The sequence below is a fragment of the Helianthus annuus genome, chromosome 15 (assembly GCF_002127325.2).
Source record: "Helianthus annuus cultivar XRQ/B chromosome 15, HanXRQr2.0-SUNRISE, whole genome shotgun sequence".
Classification (NCBI taxonomy): domain Eukaryota; kingdom Viridiplantae; phylum Streptophyta; class Magnoliopsida; order Asterales; family Asteraceae; genus Helianthus; species Helianthus annuus.
This window is the reverse complement of record NC_035447.2, coordinates 27,775,863-27,795,465: the sequence shown is the minus strand read 5'-3', so window position 1 is coordinate 27,795,465 and position 19,603 is coordinate 27,775,863. Positions and strand designations below refer to the sequence as shown.

General features: G+C 35.3%; 1 protein-coding gene and 1 long non-coding RNA gene across 3 annotated transcripts; one reads left to right on the top strand and one right to left on the bottom strand.

Moving 5' to 3' along the window:
• Positions 1-74: 74 nt before the first annotated feature.
• LOC110911016 lies at positions 75-4,566 on the top strand. Of its 2 annotated transcripts, XR_004880646.1 has the most exons (3): positions 75-1,999; positions 2,866-2,957; positions 4,001-4,566. It is a non-coding gene; the product is annotated as an uncharacterized LOC110911016 (long non-coding RNA). The 2 variants fall into 2 exon arrangements; XR_004880645.1 differs by having other exon boundaries at positions 2,866-4,566.
• A 4,000-nt stretch (positions 4,567-8,566) lies between these two features.
• LOC110911017 lies at positions 8,567-14,995 on the bottom strand. The gene is made up of 6 exons (XM_022155581.2): positions 14,429-14,995; positions 14,010-14,342; positions 13,088-13,917; positions 9,857-10,270; positions 9,575-9,777; positions 8,567-8,901 (listed from the first exon to the last, which is right to left on the bottom strand). Exons 1-6 carry the CDS (start codon positions 14,533-14,535, stop codon positions 8,644-8,646), a joined length of 2,145 nt encoding a protein of 714 aa, XP_022011273.1. The 5' UTR covers positions 14,536-14,995; the 3' UTR covers positions 8,567-8,643.
• Between the last annotated feature and the right edge of the window lie 4,608 nt (positions 14,996-19,603).

The following is a 19,603-nucleotide window of genomic DNA, read 5'->3' as shown; positions in this document are numbered from 1 at the left end:
AATGAAAGATACGAATGCAATGCTTGAATCCGCGAGACGGATTCAAGGAATGAAAGATACGAATGCAATGCTTGAATCCGCGAGACGGATTCAAGGAATGAAAGATACGAATGCAATGCTTGAATCCGCGAGACGGATTCAAAGAATGAAAGATATGGATGCAATGCTTGAATCCGCGAGACGGATTCAAGGAATGAAGGGCATGAATGCAATGTTCAAATCCGCGAAGCGGACTTAAGGTATAAAAAGGCGAAAACTAGTCTACATAATAAGAGTCAATAGTTTGACCATGATTGCGTCAAACAAGTCATATAAGTAAATGTAACGCAAATGGACAAAGGAATGATAAGAAGGAAGATATTCGAATGTGAAGTGATTACATGCTAAACAAATAAATGTTCCTTTAGTGATCTGACTCAGTTTATGTTTGAACTTCTATATATATACATATGAATATATTATGCAAATGCGTTTCGTACGAAAATGGTCGATAGGACAAATGGGTCATACGGGTCAGATGGCGATTGCCATTGAAACTCGGTAGCTAATGCCTTGATTGTTAAGTTTTATACTCATAGGTAAGCTTGATGAATAGACGCGCAATGTCACTAATCGGAAAGGAACGATTACCGTAAGGTATGGATAACGAATCAATGGAATTCACTTCCATCAGGTACGTATAAAAAGGGTTGTAACTGTAGTATGAGGTTATGACTCGACTAGAGAGGGATGCGTCAGAGTAGAATATGTATATACAAACCGTAATGAAAAATGTGAAATGAACTTCTAAATGTTCGTAATGATCGTCGGGTGGTATTGAACCTGAATGCACATAACTGTGGAAATTCTGATAGAATATAAGAGACGGAAAGTATCGTTAAGAAATGCTAACTTTGATGCTCGGCTTGTTGGCCATGTTCATTGAACAAAATATTGTAGAAAAGATACGCATGGCATGTAAAACAATAGTAACCATGGAAATAATGCTTAGTTTTCGTGTTAAGTACGGATAAGTAAGTTTAAGAAGGGTGATTTTGGTTGTACCCGTAAGTCTTTCGAATGATCATAAATGCGTATGATAAAATATCGACCCCTCCTATAAGCTCAAGGGTAATCAGATGTAAGGATAGAAATGGAATGTTAAGGAAGGCTCATAGTGAATAAAATGAAAGATAGCATATGATGTATGAGTAGAATAAAATAAATTGATTTATTTCAATTAGTAAATATATATATATATATATATATATATATGTAATATGCTTAAATAGGATGTTAGAAACAAGCCGTAGACTTAGTTTGTGTGATTAATAACTGTATACACTTGGAATAAATTCGATGAATGAAGCGCTAGTGATGGTATGTGCTAGGAGCTAGCATTATAAGTGAAGACGACACTAATAAGAGCTCTGGATCAGATTCTGACTTTAATGCAATTATGAAATTAATTTACGTGATTAAAGAACGGAGGGACAATGTGTACAAAGACGTTTATGAATGAATGAGATTCTTGCCAAGATCTCGAATGCATCCCTGTGGTAGTAAGCATTGTAAATGAAGAAATGAAAGAGTAGGAGTAGAATTGGTCCAGTCGTAATGAGAAAGGTTTCGGGGACGAAACCTCCTTTAAGGGGGGTAGACTTGTAACGCCCCAAAAACCCAAATGTTAAAAATTTCAAGAATGACTTATTTTTATATGGTGTGACATTAAGGTAACTGAGTTAGCGAACTTGGTTTTAAATACAAGTTAGTATGTGAAACGAAATAAATGGCAAGTTTTAAAAGTTTGAGGGGTTAAAAGGAAAATGTGTTAAATAAAACACTTTACAAAAAAAAATGTCAGTAACTTGGGGGGTTCTATGCGTGCGATCGAGAGCAGGGCCAAAGGGAAGAGCCAAAAACCCTAACAACCAAAAATCATCAAATTGATAAGGAGATCAAGGGAAAAATCGAATGCATGAGTCTGGATACTCTTTAATCTAAGTGTATTGATCATAAGGTGAGTTCAATTTCATGTTTTGATGCTTTTTGTTAAGTGGGTTTTAGATAATCTGTGAAGATTGTATGAATTTGAGTTTGTATAAGGGCTAATATCATTATGTTGAATGCGAATTATATGTGAATCTGATTATAGCAAATGATTGAAGTAAAACCCACTTGTGTTAGTCATATGATAGGATTTTAGCAATTCTTAGATGCTAAGATTTATGAGAAATTGAAGGATGAATGTATGAATATTAGGGTTTTGGTAAATATTTTTGATGTAGACTAAGAAGCTAAGTGAAATTGGTTGAATTGATCAAGTGTGGTATGAATGGATAGATTATGCATAAAGCACATGTTCATAATGCTTAAAAATATTGTATGCCCGCCAAGTGTTCGATGAAAAGCCTAAGAGAACAAACTTGTGAAATTTTGTGTAAGTTGCGGGTAAGTATGTATAGAAAGTGATTATGATGTAATTGTTAGCAAACTAATATGTGTAGTGTGCTTTAGATGGAGTCCATGTGAGAATTCGATTTAATGTATGATTTGATAAACTATGCATTAGGGACTTGCACCTTGTGCTCGAATGGTGTGATGCTCACCATGTATTTGATGCGCTTGATTTATAGTAATCAAAAGTGAATGTGTACGAATGTGAAACAAATAGCTTATTAATAAATAATAATGTCGGAGTTATGTCGTGTACGTACCTATGATAATAAATTTGACTAAGTAAATGTTGAACAATGTGGTTGTCAGTTCATGTTTTATGCGTGATAAAGTTTGACTATTAAAAGTCTATGTAGCTAAGAGTTGCAAATGGATGCGATATGAATAATCATGCGTGCTAACTATGAAATGGGTATGATAACTTGAAAGGATAGGAACCCCAAATTGACATGGACTCAAATATGGAAGGCTAACGGATCAAGAGGAAATGAGGAAGTTATGCACAAACTTGGACGCACGAGGTAAGTGATCTCTATAATCACTTATTTAGTTGTTTAAGTAATATAATGTTTTAATTATTAAGTTTATATGAAGTTGAGGTCAAATCGATAGATTATTTTGATAAATGCACGAATGGATCGAATAATTCATAGATGGATAACAAGCCGAATACGTATAAGTTAAGAAATTTCTTAACTCGGATGTTGGATCTCAAGTTCACATGATAGAAGGTTAATTTACAATCATGTAGGAAGAAACGGGAGGTTAAACGGGTAAACGGTTTGAAAGTTACGCAAGTTTTAACGTAAACGGACAAAGTTGGAAAAGCTGCAGAGTAGCCAAATCGTAAGCTACAGTTCAGTCGTAGGCTACAGAACGTAGCTGCTGTTTGGATCAGAGCAGCCAAATCGTAAGCTACAGTTCAGTCGTAGGCTACAGAACGTAGCTGCTGTTTGGACCAAACAACTGAATCGTAAGCTACAGCTGAGCCGTAGCTTACGGCGGCAGTTATGCAAAAAGTTGATTGTTTTGTTATTTTTGACCTTCGGGCATAAATAGATACGTTATAAACTCCTCTTAACTAATATTTTTGGGTTATAAACTCAAGTCTAAGCACCATATAATTAATATATGAGTATGATGATGGAATGCGAGTAGGTTAATCAAGAATTGGATGTAAGTAAATATGTGTAGACATGATTATGTAAGCATGTAACGGATGGAACTTGTTTATAAGTAAGTCTATTATCGGATGGTCATATGCATGACTAGGGAGGTGTGTTAATTTAAATTAAGTGAATAGGATGGTATGTAATTATGAATAATTGGAGTCATGGTGAGTTTAAGTCGTATAAACAAGTATGCGTGATGTGTATAGAAAAAAAAATATATATATATATATATATATATATGTATGTACATAATTATGTGAAAGGCGTACATAGTGTTGTAGTTAAATAGATGTATAAATGGTTGGCGATCTTTTTATGAAAATGTAGTACTTGAATATGTGGGGATTACGGGTTTGCTAACCAAATTATTATTGAGTATGTTGAAAGTGCAGGTTTATGAATGTCGGACTTTCGAAGTGTTGATATAGTAATGAAATGATTGAGTGTTGGAAGATAATCGGGTTGAAGTAACTTAAGCGGTTAGAATATGCTATGGACGTTTTAGTTTATACAATATTTTATGTTTGGTCGTCACCACCTACTAACAGGTTAGTTGTATGAGAATATATGTGATACCCATTTAATTGGGAAATCGAATGCGTAAGAGAAATGAGAGTATGTACATGAATGGAATTAAAATGACGGTTTTATAAGCAAACAAGTATAAAGACTAACTTTTTAAAGCTTTGTTGTTGAATGTAGGTAAACCCTCAATTCAGGCGACTTGGAGAATCGGAGCGAGCGCGTGTTCATGTTATGTCATACCAAACGCTTCCGCTAGCTTGTTCAAATGTTTTTAGTCCAAAATTTGTTGTATTGGTTCTTAGTAGTATTTTGTCGAATAAATCGTAGAATTGTAACTAGTTTGATTATGTTTAAAACAGGGGTATGCTCGTTTTATGAACGGGTCATGCCCAATTTTTGTTAAATTATAGTATGATAATATCACATTTAGGAAGATGAAATTTTGGGCGTAACACTAACCATCTTATCCAGCTTTTCTTATTGGGAAAATAGCCAAAATGGCCAAGAATGGGTCAACTTTTCCAAACTAGCCAATTGAAACGTCTCATAGAGGGGTTTCACGAATTCCCACCCGTCTCAAAGACGTTTCCTCATCAACCATCCACCGAAAGCCACGTGTCCACAAGTGCTGAAACGTCTCAGAACACTGAAACGTCTCAGAACCTGAAACGTCTCAGAACCTGAAATGTCTCAGGTGAAACGTTTTCTGTTCCGCTCGTTTTCCGGCGAAGATGGGAAAAAGATGACTGGGACTCGGCGGCGGGTGGAGAGATAGAGAGAAGAGGTCTCATTTCGGGGATGATGTATTACCCCGGCCGCCGCCGTGAGCGGCGGGGCCGCTCCTTCTCCGTCGTTCTTCCTCTCTCTCTTCCAACTCTCTCCGATCTCTATCTCTCCTCGATTTGTCTCACTGTCTTGGTCATCATCGGATCTCATCACCGGCACCACCAAGAAATCCCACCACCGCCACCGTCGTGAGAGGCGGCGGCTCCGCCTGTCGTCGCTGGAGATCATCGGAGGGGGGGCTGCCAGTCGTCACCCAGCGCCGCCGCTGGTCGCCGGAATCGAAGGTTGACAGGAGAGGGGGGTGTTGTAGGGAGTTCTGGTGTTAACATGCAACGGAGGTGCAGGTGGATTTATAGAGAGAGAAAGGGAGTGGGGGTGGGATTGTAGAGAGAGAAAGGAGAGGGGTGGGTGGATTTGTAGAGAGAGAAAGGGGAGGAAACGTCTTTGAGAAAGTTGACTGACAACAAAAAGCAAAAGCTGATTATGATGGGATTGGACGCCGTTAAAAAAAATGATGGGATTGGACATGTGTCTTTTGGTGGATGGCTGATGAGGAAACGTCTTTGAGACGTGTGGGAATTCGTGAAACCCCTCTATGAGACGTTTCAGTTGGCTAGTTTGGAAAAGTTAACCCATTCTTGGCCATTTTAGGTATTTTCCCTTTCTTATTTGATGTTTCTGATTTGTTGTTTTATGATATGTCTATTGGGGTAAAAGTGAATAGTGAATTGGAAAAGAAAAAAATTCAAAATGATTATTTTGGAGATTTTACTATTTCACATAAGTACTTCACAATTCTATTCACGAGTTGCAGTTTCGGATTTGATTGAAATGGTGGTGCAAATACCACACTTTCCGGGAAGGCTACCAGCAAGGTCCAGTTGAACCTTTAGCCGTGGAGCCGCGGCCTTCGCACACTTGCAAGCAAATTGCCTATCTGCTTGGCTCCGGGTGGCACCTTGAACCCTCCTGGCTCCATCACAACATCCTTTTGTTGGTGAACCACCTGACCTAAGGTAGCCTAGGCATGGTGAGATCATGCCAGTAAGATCACCACAACTGATGGCTTCACTTGGGTGCACCATGGCTAGAGCCAGGGGCAGATCTAGGCTGGGTTCAACGGGTTCACATGAACGCACTCGGTTTTAAATTTTTAATAGAAATGCTATTAAATAATAAGGGATGAACTCATAAATAACCATTAGGAAAATTGATGAATGGCGCAATGGGTAAGTTGTCCCCTTCGAGAGCTGACATAACAAGTTCGGGTCTTGTTTGGGGCTTTTTTATTGTTTTTTAAATTACCCCCACACCCATCTGAAACCAGGTAATGAGTTCCAACTTTTACATAATTTAGACATCTCTTTTTTTTTAGGATTTTTGCTTTTCTAATTAGGTTTGTATCTTATGAACTTAATGGCAAATGAATTTTTAGTAGTGTAAGCTTTGTTCTTTCAAGTTGCCACAGAATTCTTATTCAGTTATCTCAACCCAAAGATCATGTACAATTAAAACACATAGTGGCACAAACAGAGGAAACTGTCATTTTATTCAAGAAAGTTGTATCTATTCTTGATGATGGTTAAAGTCATTCATGATTAAGAAAATTCAAGAAAGCTCATAACTTGATTCTCCTAAACATACTTCAGGATAAGCCATGATTTAAGATCCACCACTCAATTGCACTGACCCGAAATTTTTACGTCCGGCTATATGAAATTTACCCGACCCAAACTGTCGAACCGACCCGATTTTTTTACATCCGGTTATATGAAATTAGAGCATCTAAAAACAATGAACCTACTGGAAAAAAAAAAATCCTAAATCCGCCACTGGATAGAGCCATGATTATCATTGCTAACATGGCTACAGCCACTGGTCCTCTCATTTTTTATTATTTGTTTATGGTATATTAAGTGTGGGTGGTGGGGTGGGTGATTTATAGTAAGAGTGGCAATGTTGCATGCATATGAAGTGATGTTTTAGGGTTTCTAAGAATAGCAAGTTTAGAAGATATACATCTTTTTGAACTAGTTTGGTCACATTTTGTTGCATCATGTATTTAGAAACTTGGGTCACTACAAAACAAAGACAATCACAAACAGACGAATTAGCCGTCGCATGTAACTTGGTGAAGGCGGAACCCGTCAGCCGTCGGTGAATGGTGGTGAGAAAAGGGGCGTGAGTAAAGAACTACAAAACAAAGACAATCACAAATTGACGAATTAAGAAAACAAAGACAATCACAAACTGATGAATTAGCCGCCATTGGTCACTTGGTGAAGGTGGAACCCGTCAGCCGTCGGTGAACGGTGAATGGTGCTGAGAAAAGTGGCGTGAGTAAAGAACTACAAAACAAAGACAATCACAAATAAACGAATTAACAAAACAAAGACAATCACAAAGAGATGAATTAGCCTCCATTGGTCACTTGGTGAAGGTGGAACTCGTTAGTTGTCGGTGAATGGTGCTGAGAAAAAGGGTGTGAGTAAAGGACTACAAAACAAAGACAATCACGAATAGACAAATTAACAAAACAAAGACGATCACAAATAGACAAATTAGCCGTCGTTGGTCACTTGGTGAAGGTGGAACCCGTCAGTCATCAGTGAATGGTGCTGAGAAAACGGGTTGTGAGTAAAGAACTTATGATTTTGTAGAAAAAAAAAGGTATTTTTAACTTTCTTTTTTGAGTTTAGTCTGTCTTACACTAATAACTAAGCATTAGTAACCACCGATTGATTTACCAACCAACTTTATAAAAAATAGAAAAAAAAAATGTGTTGACTATTTGTCGGTGATCCGTCAGTAACGACGAATCCATCCGTCGATTATGTTTTAATCACTAAAAGCCAATTTTTTAGTTGTGAGTTGTAAATGAGTAGAGTCGAACATCATTTGCTTTAACTAAGCTTGAGTTCACCTCCGTAGAGGTGAACATAACTGGTTTTTGGGCTAAACCAGTTCTACAAGTCAAACAAACTTAGAACCGGTTTCCCCCAAACCAGTTATGTTTTAGAAACCAGCTTATAAAAGCAAAAGGACCGGATCAGTTTTACAATGGTTTGGTTTGAAACTGGTTTTTGTTCAGTTCGATTTTAACCGGTTTCAACAGAGGAGTTCTCAAAACCGATTACAAGATGGCAGTTTGGTTTGGTTTCACACCGGTTTCTCCCACCCAGTTTTGTTGTGCATCTATATAACTTGTATTTGTATAGAGCTTGAAGTTGAACTCTAGAGATCAGTGTTTTAAAATCCGATTTTTAAACCGTACAAGATTGGGCTCAGAAACAGTTTAACCGGGTGTATCAGGCGATTCAACTGGGTGTACCAAACGGTTTAACCGGTTCTACCAGACGGTTCAATCGCTACTTTTTTTTTTGAACGGCAAATTTAGATCACTGACGGACCACTGGAGTATCATCGTGCCACCAGTAGAACCACCCGATCATATCCATCTCCACTAGGCAATAATGCCTATACACCAATTCAGGAGGAAACCCAATAAATCTGGGAAAAACCCCCTTTATGGGAATCGAACCCATGACCTAATGGTCAATCGCTACTACTGATTGGTTTGAACCGGTTTTAAAAACATTGCTAGAGATATGATTACAAAACTAAAGATTAACACGAACACGACGAGAGAAACTAATTATAACCACATTAATGATGCCGAAAACATTCCCTAAACATGTCAAAAGAACAACATTATACCTAAAAATTAGCAAGGAAAGAGCAAAAATGAAGGCTCTACATGAATCTTGGTGTTAACAAAACTAACTTTACTTAGTTTATTATGACACCAGATTAACTGATCACTTGTTAATCTAGCCATTTGCAGCACCCTTGACACTAACTTCATATCCACTTGACAAAAGAAGTAAAGCACTTGATCTTCTGTCTCATCTTCCTTGCAACTCCTTAACTTCTTTAGTATGCAATTCCCACTTCTCAGTTGTTCTTTAAGCTTCTTTTCCTTCTGCATATCCATCAAACACATGTTAAAATTTCACCAAGATCCCGACTTTTATATGTTCTAGATTTGCATTTCATACGGGCCCGTGAGAACTTGTTACCAGTAAATTCACGGGTCCCACCAATAACTTGGTAACCAATGGGATCAGGTAAAATACAGCTTGCGATAGACAGGCGGCTTTCAAAGAGGTTACTAAGGGCAGGAAACCCGTGGAAACTGAATTTGAACCAGTATCCTCTATAGCGGTGAAGACAAGCGGAGCGGCTCGCGCGCTACTCGAGATAGGGTCGAGAAAAAGCTTGGAACGAGCCGACCCTTATCGAGCCCGAGCTCGAGCCTAGCATGTGAAGCTCGTCAGGCTCGTCAAGCCTAGGCGTAATATTAGTTTTTATTAATATCTAGTAAACGAGCAGAGCCTGAACCTAAAAATAAATGTGTTTAGTAAATGAGCCTGAGTCCGATCTTCACTTACCGAGCTCGCGAGCCTAAACGAGTCTATTATTTATTTTATTTTTACTATATATTAATTAATAGATAATAAACGAGCCGAGCTCGAGCTTGGCTCAGCTCGTTTGCACCTCTACTAGAGGACTCGGACGCTTTGAAGAAAATGTTGAGTGCACTTAAAATGTTAATAAACATTTTTATTAGTTGTGTTGAAATCTAACGAACTAACCTTGTGTAAATCTTTTTGGAGATCCAAGAACAGCTGCGAGTCCTCGGGTCTCTGAAACTCTACGGGCGTTTGCCGTTTATGCTTATCAGCACGAACGAATCTCCAAAATATACGTATCGATTCTTCAAGAATCTCAACTAGCGCGTCACTCGTGATATCATATACAACTTCACTTCTTGCCTTCTTGTTCTTCATATGATCATCTACAAATTATCCATGAATTAATCCAACAAAATCCCAAACTCCAAAACTTTACAACTGATTAACCGATTAGTTTCTCACCTCTAATCACAGGAACTTGAAGTAGATTACGAAACACGCATCGATTCTTCACATAATTCTGGATTCTTGGACCTTGAAAAGGTTCATCCTCTATGAATCTTTGCATCAACACTTGAAACTGTTGAAATTCACCGGCAATATCGTTAAATCTCCGGACCCCACGCGTGTCTGATTCCCATATATCTAACGCCTTTTCGTATTGCCAGTGAAGGATTTCCCATGACAAACACATTTGACCAACATACACAACTTCCAAATCACTTTGTAGTTCTTTGATGAACTTGGTTGTTGGGTCATTTTCTTGCTTTTTGCCTTTGTTAGTCATGAAACTTTGGCCAAAAAGTGTCGTAAATTCGGTAATTGGGGATTTTGAACTTGAAGATGACTGTGGAGGATCTTTTAACTGTAAGAAACCTGTATAATATATGCATAAAGATCAAAATTTAAGCCTTTTAACTACCCAAACACTAGCTATATTTTAAATTTACCTAACACTGGTAAATGTTTACTGCAGCTACAAAACCGACAAAACCGCGAAAAAACTCGAATCAATTTGAGATTTATACGGTTCAGTTCACGGTTTATCGTTTCAAATGCTGGTGTTAACAGTTCGGTTCACGGTTCGTAACATGAAATCGACCGTGTAAAGCGAATCAGCCGTTTAATATTTTTTAATTCATGAACCATCTTTAATATTCTATTTAAATTTTAATACAAACGAATGATTTTTTTTTAAACAAGATAAGAAAATCGGTTCAACCTGCCAAACCGAACCGTTTTGTTGTGTTTTGAAACTGTAGTTAGCAGTTCGGCCTGGAATTTTTCTAAAACAAACCGAACTGGACTATGAACAACACCCCTAGTAAAAAATCCCATCTTTTTTACTTTTATTTTTTTACTATGAGAAGGTGGTTATCTTTGGTGGTTGTCATACATCCATCCATAATTAAAAAAAAAAAAAAAACACATGGACTAGAATTCAGTTAGGTAAACTGTCTATAACATATCAACACCAATATGGATAACAGACAAGATTTTGTGGGATCTGTAATGAGTGACATTAAAGAAACAATTATAATACTGAAAAGCAGCTACATTGACAATAACATGACAGAAAGGCAATTCTTTTAACAACTGACTAAGCATGATACTAGAAACCCATGTGTTATTATTAAAATCTTGTTTGGTTGTTGGATTATTATGTTGGTAAGAATAAGAATTTCAGATTTTATTAATTTTCACAAGAAAACATAAAAATGGGTCAAAATATTATATTATAATATAATTTTGGTCTCATTTAAATAAGGCTTCCACTATTCTCACACCTCTAAAATCTTATTTTCACACCACTACATGTATACGGCTCGTAAAGAGTTATACGGGCCGTATAACTGATTGTTACACAAAAAAAATGTCAGAGAATTTTTTTTGTCCATGTATACGGGCCGTATAACATTATACGACCCGTATAGGATGTTATACGACCCATATAATGTTATACGACTCAAACCTTATATAATGCTATACGACCCATATAATGTTATACGACCCGTATAGAATGTTATACGACCTAATATTTTCTCTATGTATACGAGCCGTACAACATTATACAAGCCGTATAACATTATACGGCCCAATATTTTTCATGTCAAATTATTCTATACGGGCCGCATAACGTTATACGGCCCGTATACAAGGTGTGAAATTAAGAATTTGGGGTGTGGGTTATTAGGACCCTTAAATAAACATATAACATGAGTGCAATAACATATTTAGGGTTTTTGTTTGCATACAGTCTTGTCCCCCACCCCATTAATCATATTGGTGGAGCATGCTTTTTGTGCTCTCATTTGAGTGTTCTGACATATGAAACCTAAGATCTTTAAATAAAATAACAAATTTATATTTTCTTGGTAACCGTGAGAATACGTTGCTATAATACTCACAGGACCCCACTAATACTCTGTTAACCACAGGAGTTAAAGACAGAAAACCAGTGAAAGCTGAATTTAAACCTGAGACCTCAGGTATATAAAAAAACTCAAGCGCTTACCGGTGGGCCACCCTGTTTAAAGCTTTTCATACTACAATATATATTGCTTGCAGGGTATGCTAACTTTTTGATCTTTATCCTATTTGTATTTTCTATAAAGTTGAACACCCAAAGTTATTTACATCATGTTTTCATGGAAAAAAAAAAACACAAAAACTTGTTCTTGTCCCCCACAAGCCACCCCCCACCACACACACACACACACATGATGGAAAAAAGATGCCTTTTTGTATTCCACAAGTCATCATTCTTTAACCTGAAAACTAAAAAGTTTCATAGTTTTTGTGTTTCTCTTGAACCCCACCTAACCGGAAAAAAAATGGGCCCTTTTCTCTTCCCTTCCCTTTCCAAATTCATTTCACATATACTTTTCATGAAAGATAAGCTGCAACACATTACGCGTTGTGTCATAAGTTTTTCGGGTCATATTTTCTTGTTTACAAAAGAAAATGAGTCAAACCATACCTCATTGTACCAAAACTTGTTTACTAAGATAACATGAGGGGCCAAAACTTCAATTTAAAGAAAAATTACTTGAGTTTGACTTCCATTTTGACATTAAAATTGCAATAATGTATTTTAAAACTTAGTTGTGATGATTAGTCTAAAGTGTTTAGCATAATCAAGTGATGATTATGATATTATAATCATTTATGTTCAAAAAAAAAAACAAATTTGGACGAAAAATATATGATTTTAAATCTTTAAGTTGTAATGCATGTACATACGTCTAACTATATAAGCATGATTTAAGGCAAACTAGCAAGTGTATGAACGATAGGGAACACAGTTGTTAATAGCGAACATAGCGCTCGCTATAGCGAATAGCATAGCGATGAGATACTATGCCGCTATCTGATTGTTAGCGCCTAAAAAGCAAGGAAATAGCGTGAAAGTAATTTTGTTCTTTTAATATATACCAGTAGCAACTAAAAAGTAAGCCTACTTTAGAGTTTTTTGTTACAGGATTGAAAATAGAAGCGTATATTCTTCCATTTTACCAGATTTTTTTATAAAACATACATGTAAAATATTTCTAAAATTTTATTCTAGTGTATCGCCTGCTATTTCATCGCTATCGCTACGTAGCGTACAGGTAGCTTGTCTCTATCGTCTGCTATTTGCTATTGACAACTATGATAGGGAAGAAAGTATAAGTAAAGGAAGGATTTATGTACCTATGGTATACATTTTCTGGTAATTGAAAATGTCGAATTTGCGCATTCTTTCTCTATAACTCTTGTAAAACTTGTGAACTTCACCCATCTTCCCTCCACCATTTTGGTACACCTCCTCAATCTTCCATGGCTTCAAGTCCTCCATGATCTTTGGAGGCGATTCCGATTCTTCGAATATGGTCGGTAGTCCAATCGCTTTTACTTTCTTGATCTCCATCTTCAACTGCTCAATCAACTCTTGATGTTCCCACAAAGATTCCAACTTGTTTGTTGTATCACTTGACACATTCTTCTCGTTCGATGATTTTGCAACAAAGTCGTTCTCGGATAAGAAGTTGGATTGTGTCCAATTGTTTTGTTCTTTTTCATCGTTTTCATCGAATTCTGGTTCGAAATCTCCATCTGACAAGAACCCATCGTCTGGATGTGAATCAAACATTGGCGAATGACGATTGTTTGAACTGAATGAATCCGTTGTCGAATCAGGAGATGAATGAATACTTTCATCATGAACTTTTTGCAATTTCTCTTCATCAAAAGTATCGAACTCTTCATCTTCTTTTTCCTCCGTTTCAGCAATCTCGGTCTTGTCCGACAACAACCCATCTTCCGAGTGAACATCACTCGTTCGTGAACCAATCGAATCCGTAGTCGAATGAAAGAATTTATTAACACATTCAACATTAATTTTTTGCAATTTTTCTTCACTAAAACTATAAATTTCTTCTTTTTCCTCAACTTCCTCAATCGTCTTCAAATTTGAACTATCAACCATCAATTGTTCAAAACCACCTTCCCTTTGATCATCATCATGTGACTCATGAACAGACCTAGACGTAACCGAATTTTTGTTCGAAAAAAAAATACAAAATAAGAATTAACAACCAGTTGCTGCAGTAAATTAAAAAAAAAAAAAACATACCCTTCAAATTCAAGAACCCGAGACTCATTCGACACAACCCCACCATCCGAATTCGTATCCACTTCACTATCTTCCACCAAAACCTCAGCCGAATCGACACGTCCAGTGTTATCAAGCAATTCAGACAAACTTTTCGGGTTTTTACTGAACTCTTCAAAAGTTGGAAACTTGAAGGTAAATGAAAACTCATGTGCCTCATTTACTATATCTTCTTTTTCATCACTTTCTTCACTTGAAACCTCCACAACATCTTCTTGTTCTCCCATATCTTTTGTTAACAGAACCGGCGAATCACTCGATATCCCCTTCAAAGAACCACTCTTTCTTGTAAACCTGAGTAACATAACACTCAAAAAACTATATAACTACATCATGTAAAACAAAACAAAACTAAACTAAAATCAATAATTTGAACATACCTTGTGAAATACCTAAGCAGATGAAGCAAACATGTGGATACAAAAGACCAAAACCCCAACACAAAAAGAACCAATTTCGGGTAAAAAACCTCAAGAACCGAATCCATAGTATCAAAATCCAAATGGGTATTCGAAATTTATAAAAAAAGATTGACCCATTTAATCATGATTAATGAATTCAACCTGAAGCAAGAAAACAGAGGAAACAGAGACATACGAGCAGCAACAAAAGGGGGTTGTGAAATTCATGACAATTTTGTCAAAATTAGATAAAATTATTCACCAAATTGACTAATCACCCGTACCAGAAGATGAAACATACGAATTTGAAAGATTAAAAAGGGTTTTGATGGGTCAATTTGGTACTGAAATCTGACCTAATTTGAAGGGGACTTTGTTGTGTGAATTGGGATGGATTCGGGTCGGGTTTTTTTGGGGATTGATGGGTAACGGTTACTCTGGTGAATCGGAATTGGAATTGGAGAGAATGTGTGGTGTTGGGAGATGGAATTTGACCAAGAATGTGGAGGGGAGGAGGCGCCAATCACAAGCTTTTTTGTTTGGTCAAGCATTCAAACACTATTAATATAAAGTTTTATTGCTCTTCTTCTTTTGTTTTTTGTTTTCTTCAAGTAATAAAAGTATTCAATTCTTGTTTTAATTGTTAATATTGGTAGGTCAAAGTATTTAATATAGAAAAACGGTGTATATGTATTTATATTTTTTATTATTGGGTGTTTTTGACTTTTTTTTATTTAGTTAGTAACTTATTGGTTTATAAAAAATTATTGTCGTTTAAAAAAAACTACTTTATTTGGAATGAGTTAGCCAGACATGATTTGCTAGTTACCTATCTATGAAAACAGTGGCGAAGCTTGAGAAAAAGTTCCGAGTAGACAGAAAGTCATGGGACCCAATTTATATATTGTATAAATATTTAAGAAAATTAATTAGGGGGATAATCCTATATAATTTTAAAATTTTCAGATGAAAAATAGGAAAGTTTACACTTATAACCGAAACATTGGGAGGAGGGGGTGCATCCCCCACTTCACACTAAGCTACGCCCCTATATGATGACATGGTCGATGAAAGAATTTTGTGGAAACGTATAATTGCGATTAATGACTTTTAGAGGGATGATACTAGTTTGTATTAACTTTGTCTTAGATGGTTAATTTTTCAGATACTTTTGGTGGTTTTTGCATTTGCATGTTATCTTCTTGTTGTATGGTATCTTTGTCTTATTGAAAAACTAATGTGATATTTGTCTTTGAACTTACATCTAATATGATATCTCGTGATAAAAAAAAATTATTACATTTTTACTACAAATAAATCATATGTCTGCCTCTGATTTTATTATATCCATAAGTCATAACTTTTAGTTGGCTGTACACTTATTATGTTGTCTTGTAGGCTTAGTTGATGGGCCATTTCCACACCATTTGTGCAAAGATTGTTGGTAAGCAAATTACATAATCTAACTTCATGCATGCACACCAAAGCTCAACTCACATAGTTTTAGTCCAAAGTCATGCTTTAAACTAAACAAGTAAACATTATTATAGTATGAGCATCCTTGACTTTCTATATGATAAATCATGATCATGTCTAGACTAATATGAAGTTCAATTCATACCACTAAAGATCTTCAAACCCATCTTAATTTTGAAGTCAAGCTTTCAAAGTGAGCAAAACAATTTACACGATGTTAATTACATTAATTAGGATGTTGAGCATCCATTGAAGATATGCTCGCAAGAACACATGTGCGAAGACATATCAAACAGACTTGCCGGTCTTAGTGTACGCTAAAGTCTAAAGGCTGTGATCACGAGTTTAATTGAAAGGTTTTTTTATATATATATTTTAAGGATTAGAATTATCACGATCACACATTCATGAGTAACTTAGTCTCCCCGACCAATCCATGTGCCATAATTTAACATTACTAGTTTGTCTTGATTCAATAATTTTCTTTATTTAACTTTACTAATTTGTTTTGATCCAATAATTTCTTTCTAAATTATCTCAAAACAAGTAAAAGAGCATAAATAAAATATGTATGCGGAATTCTATATTTTCTATAACCATACATATGGCTATGAAACTCATTAAACATGTATTCATGTTTTTTTTCGTGATTATATTGCTTATTTTATGTTTAAATTTATATAAAATGCTTTAGGGTAAGAATGATCGTGAGTAAAGGGTTGACCAAAAGAATTAATAATGTTAAAAAGTATTCAAGATCATTAAGAGAACATAACTAGCCATAAGATCTCGAAAAAGTATCATTAACTGAAAGTAAAGAATTTTAAATATTTCTTCAAATTTCTTCAAATAAAGACGAAACACTTTTAGTTCTAGTTATACATCATCTTTTTTAGGTTTGCTTATTTACAATGAATATAATATCTACAAAATAGAAGAATCTTTTAATTTGTTTGTTATTTAAAAATACTTCTTCGGTGAACTCCCCCGACCAACAACAACCCTTAGGGTGTGCGTAAGAGAGGGGACTCCCCTTCTTCGGTGAACTCTCCCCGACCACCCTCCCCGAATTGGGTCACCGCAGGGATGACGGCGGTGTTCCCGCTGAGGGAATTGGGTCACCGCTGCCACTCCCCGCTGGTGCCCCGCTCACCCTAAGGAAGATATTAGATCATTGTCAATAATTCAAGATCATTATTTTAGAAAAGTATATCAATGAATTATCTCGTTTATGCAAACGGCAAACCTACCTTTTTTGATTTCACAAAGTCTAATTAAGTATATTTATGTCGTCATTTAATTTATTTTTCCATGTATTTTTTTCACCCTACATGCATTTAAAAATATCATTGCGATCAATTAGTTTGTACCCAGACCCGGTTACATTGGTTTAATTTCTCACATCAATATATTTATATCCTATTTATATCTTTTAACTTTTGTTTATTTTTCTAGTTTTTCACTAAAAATGATGTATTTGAAAAAAAAAAAATTACACAGTTGTAGCTGAAACTAGAAAACCATATAAACTGTTAAAATGATCATTTGTAGAGTAATTTTGAATTGTATGTTGTTTGATAAACTTGTAGAGTAATTCTAATTTATTTGTAAAGTAATTTTGATGCAGAGTAATTTTGATACACTTGTAGAGTAATTTTGGATGATAATTACCCTACAAGATCAAAATTACTCTATAAGAACATTTTACAAAATTACTCTAAAAAGATCAAAATTACTCTACAGGATCATTTGTAGAGTAATTTGATAATTACTAATAATCACGAAAATTCCATCGCTTTTTTTAGTAAAACATTCAGTTCGTACTTTTTGTACGTTAATTTTATTTGTATTTGATCTTTTGTCTTATAAATTAATATTAAATTATAAAAAAAATAAATTATAAAAAAATGGTGATAGAGACAGAATCCACGCTTTTCATTAATATATTGTTTACTGTTTGCGGCTTTGCGCGTTTTTGAATGTTTGACTTTTCGATATTTGTTGTCATCGTCAAACGGTCAACCTATAGGTTTTTTTTTATGTGAACATGGTTCGATATTTCAGTAGCTGTTAAAAATAAAAACTAAATGTCATAATCAAGTCAAAACTAGAATTAATTTACGCAAATCATGTCAAAACTAGTATAAAATTTACGAAAATTTAAAATTGCAAAACATTAAACCATATAATATTATATAGGGTGAAAATAATTTAGGAACCACCATTGCTACACCCTGCTTTTTCGATGGGTCTAGACTTAGGTTTGTGTGTGACGATTGATAACAATATTACATATGGCAGCAGATGATAAAATAAAATAAAGTAATAAACATAAAACTTGAATATATTAAATAAAATTCATTACAAGTTGTTCGGTGTAAAATATCCACAAAGAGGATCTAAATAAAAGCCACTTGAGAGTTGAGACTAGACTATAATAGGTCTCTTGTAAAAGAGTTGCAAATTCCAAGTTCTAAAGCCAAACCCACGCCAGCCTATTCCGAATTTGCTTTAAACTGCGCTTAATCTTTTGAAAATTCGTTAGTTTTTACTGGTATATACTAATAACCAACTCTTTTGAAAATCTTTTCAAAATGCATTTGAGATCATTTGGTATTTCATTTTTAAATTACTTTGGGATAAACTATATATCTTATTACCGGTTTTATATGTTTGTCAATACAGTTGGGGACCAGAATCAAATTTCGGTACATGATTAATAGACACCACATTTACATATTATTTGTGTTTGTCAGGTGTATGCCTACACCTCACGCTTTATGTCATGGCCATTTGCAATTAAATGAGTCGGAACGCCCGGACATGGTCGTATTATGATGTGATGCGAGTGTGTATGACTTTTTTATTATATTTTTAAATACTTTTCACTCTTTTATCAAACTTTAAATTTAGAGTAAATTACAAGTTTTGTCCTTTATGTTTTCCCAAATTTCAGGCGCTGTCCTTTACCATTAAAATTGACGGGTTCTGTCCTTAATGTTTCAAAATCCTGCATGTTATGTCCTCTAGGGCAAACCCAGATAATTTTTTTTTTTTTTTGTTAAAACTGGTCATCCAAGAGTATTTTTGTCTTTTTACCTATATATTTAATATTATAAATTATAAATAAGCAACATTTTGTTGCTTTAGGTTGTTGTACTATATGCATAGGGAGCCTTTCAAAAAAGTTTTGGTTTTTCATTTTTCATAAAAGTTTTTATCTTTTCATTTTAACCTTATTAATTTTTTACTTTTAACCTAAAGTTTTTCATGTTTTACAATTTAACCCAAACATTTTTTATTTTCAACTTTGGTCCCATATAAGTTCGTTCCAATGCGCAGGTATGTGGTTCAACGTTTTTTTTTATGTTTTCCCGTTTGACATGCCAGTCGCCTTTTTACAAGTTCGTTCCAATGCGCGGGTCCTAAATCGACTTAGTTTCTTATTTCTACGTTTTACGTTTCGGTCTAATTTATTTGCATTAACACGTCGCAACGGGTGCGTGATTTAACGATTTTACGTCTGTTTTTCGGTCAGCGTTATTTTTTCTTTTTTATTTATTTTGTTTTACGAGCTCTCCTGTTGTTGGTGGTGTGGCATTGGGGCTACTTGGCACGATTTTACAAACGTTTTTAACCTATTAAATTTTTTACTAAAAATTATTTGTTTTTGTTTTA

Bases quoted from the DNA above. Each gene is read 5' to 3' on its own strand.
- LOC110911017 (XM_022155581.2), bottom strand. From the start codon at position 14,535: ATGGATTCGGTTCTTGAGGTTTTTTACCCGAAATTGGTTCTTTTTGTG. The intron at 10,271-13,087 runs GTACATAAATCC...TATATTATACAG, and splicing joins CCAGAAAATGTATACCATAG to GTTTCTTACAGTTAAAAGAT. The intron at 8,902-9,574 runs GTTAGTTCGTTA...ATGGATATGCAG, and splicing joins TCCAAAAAGATTTACACAAG to AAGGAAAAGAAGCTTAAAGA.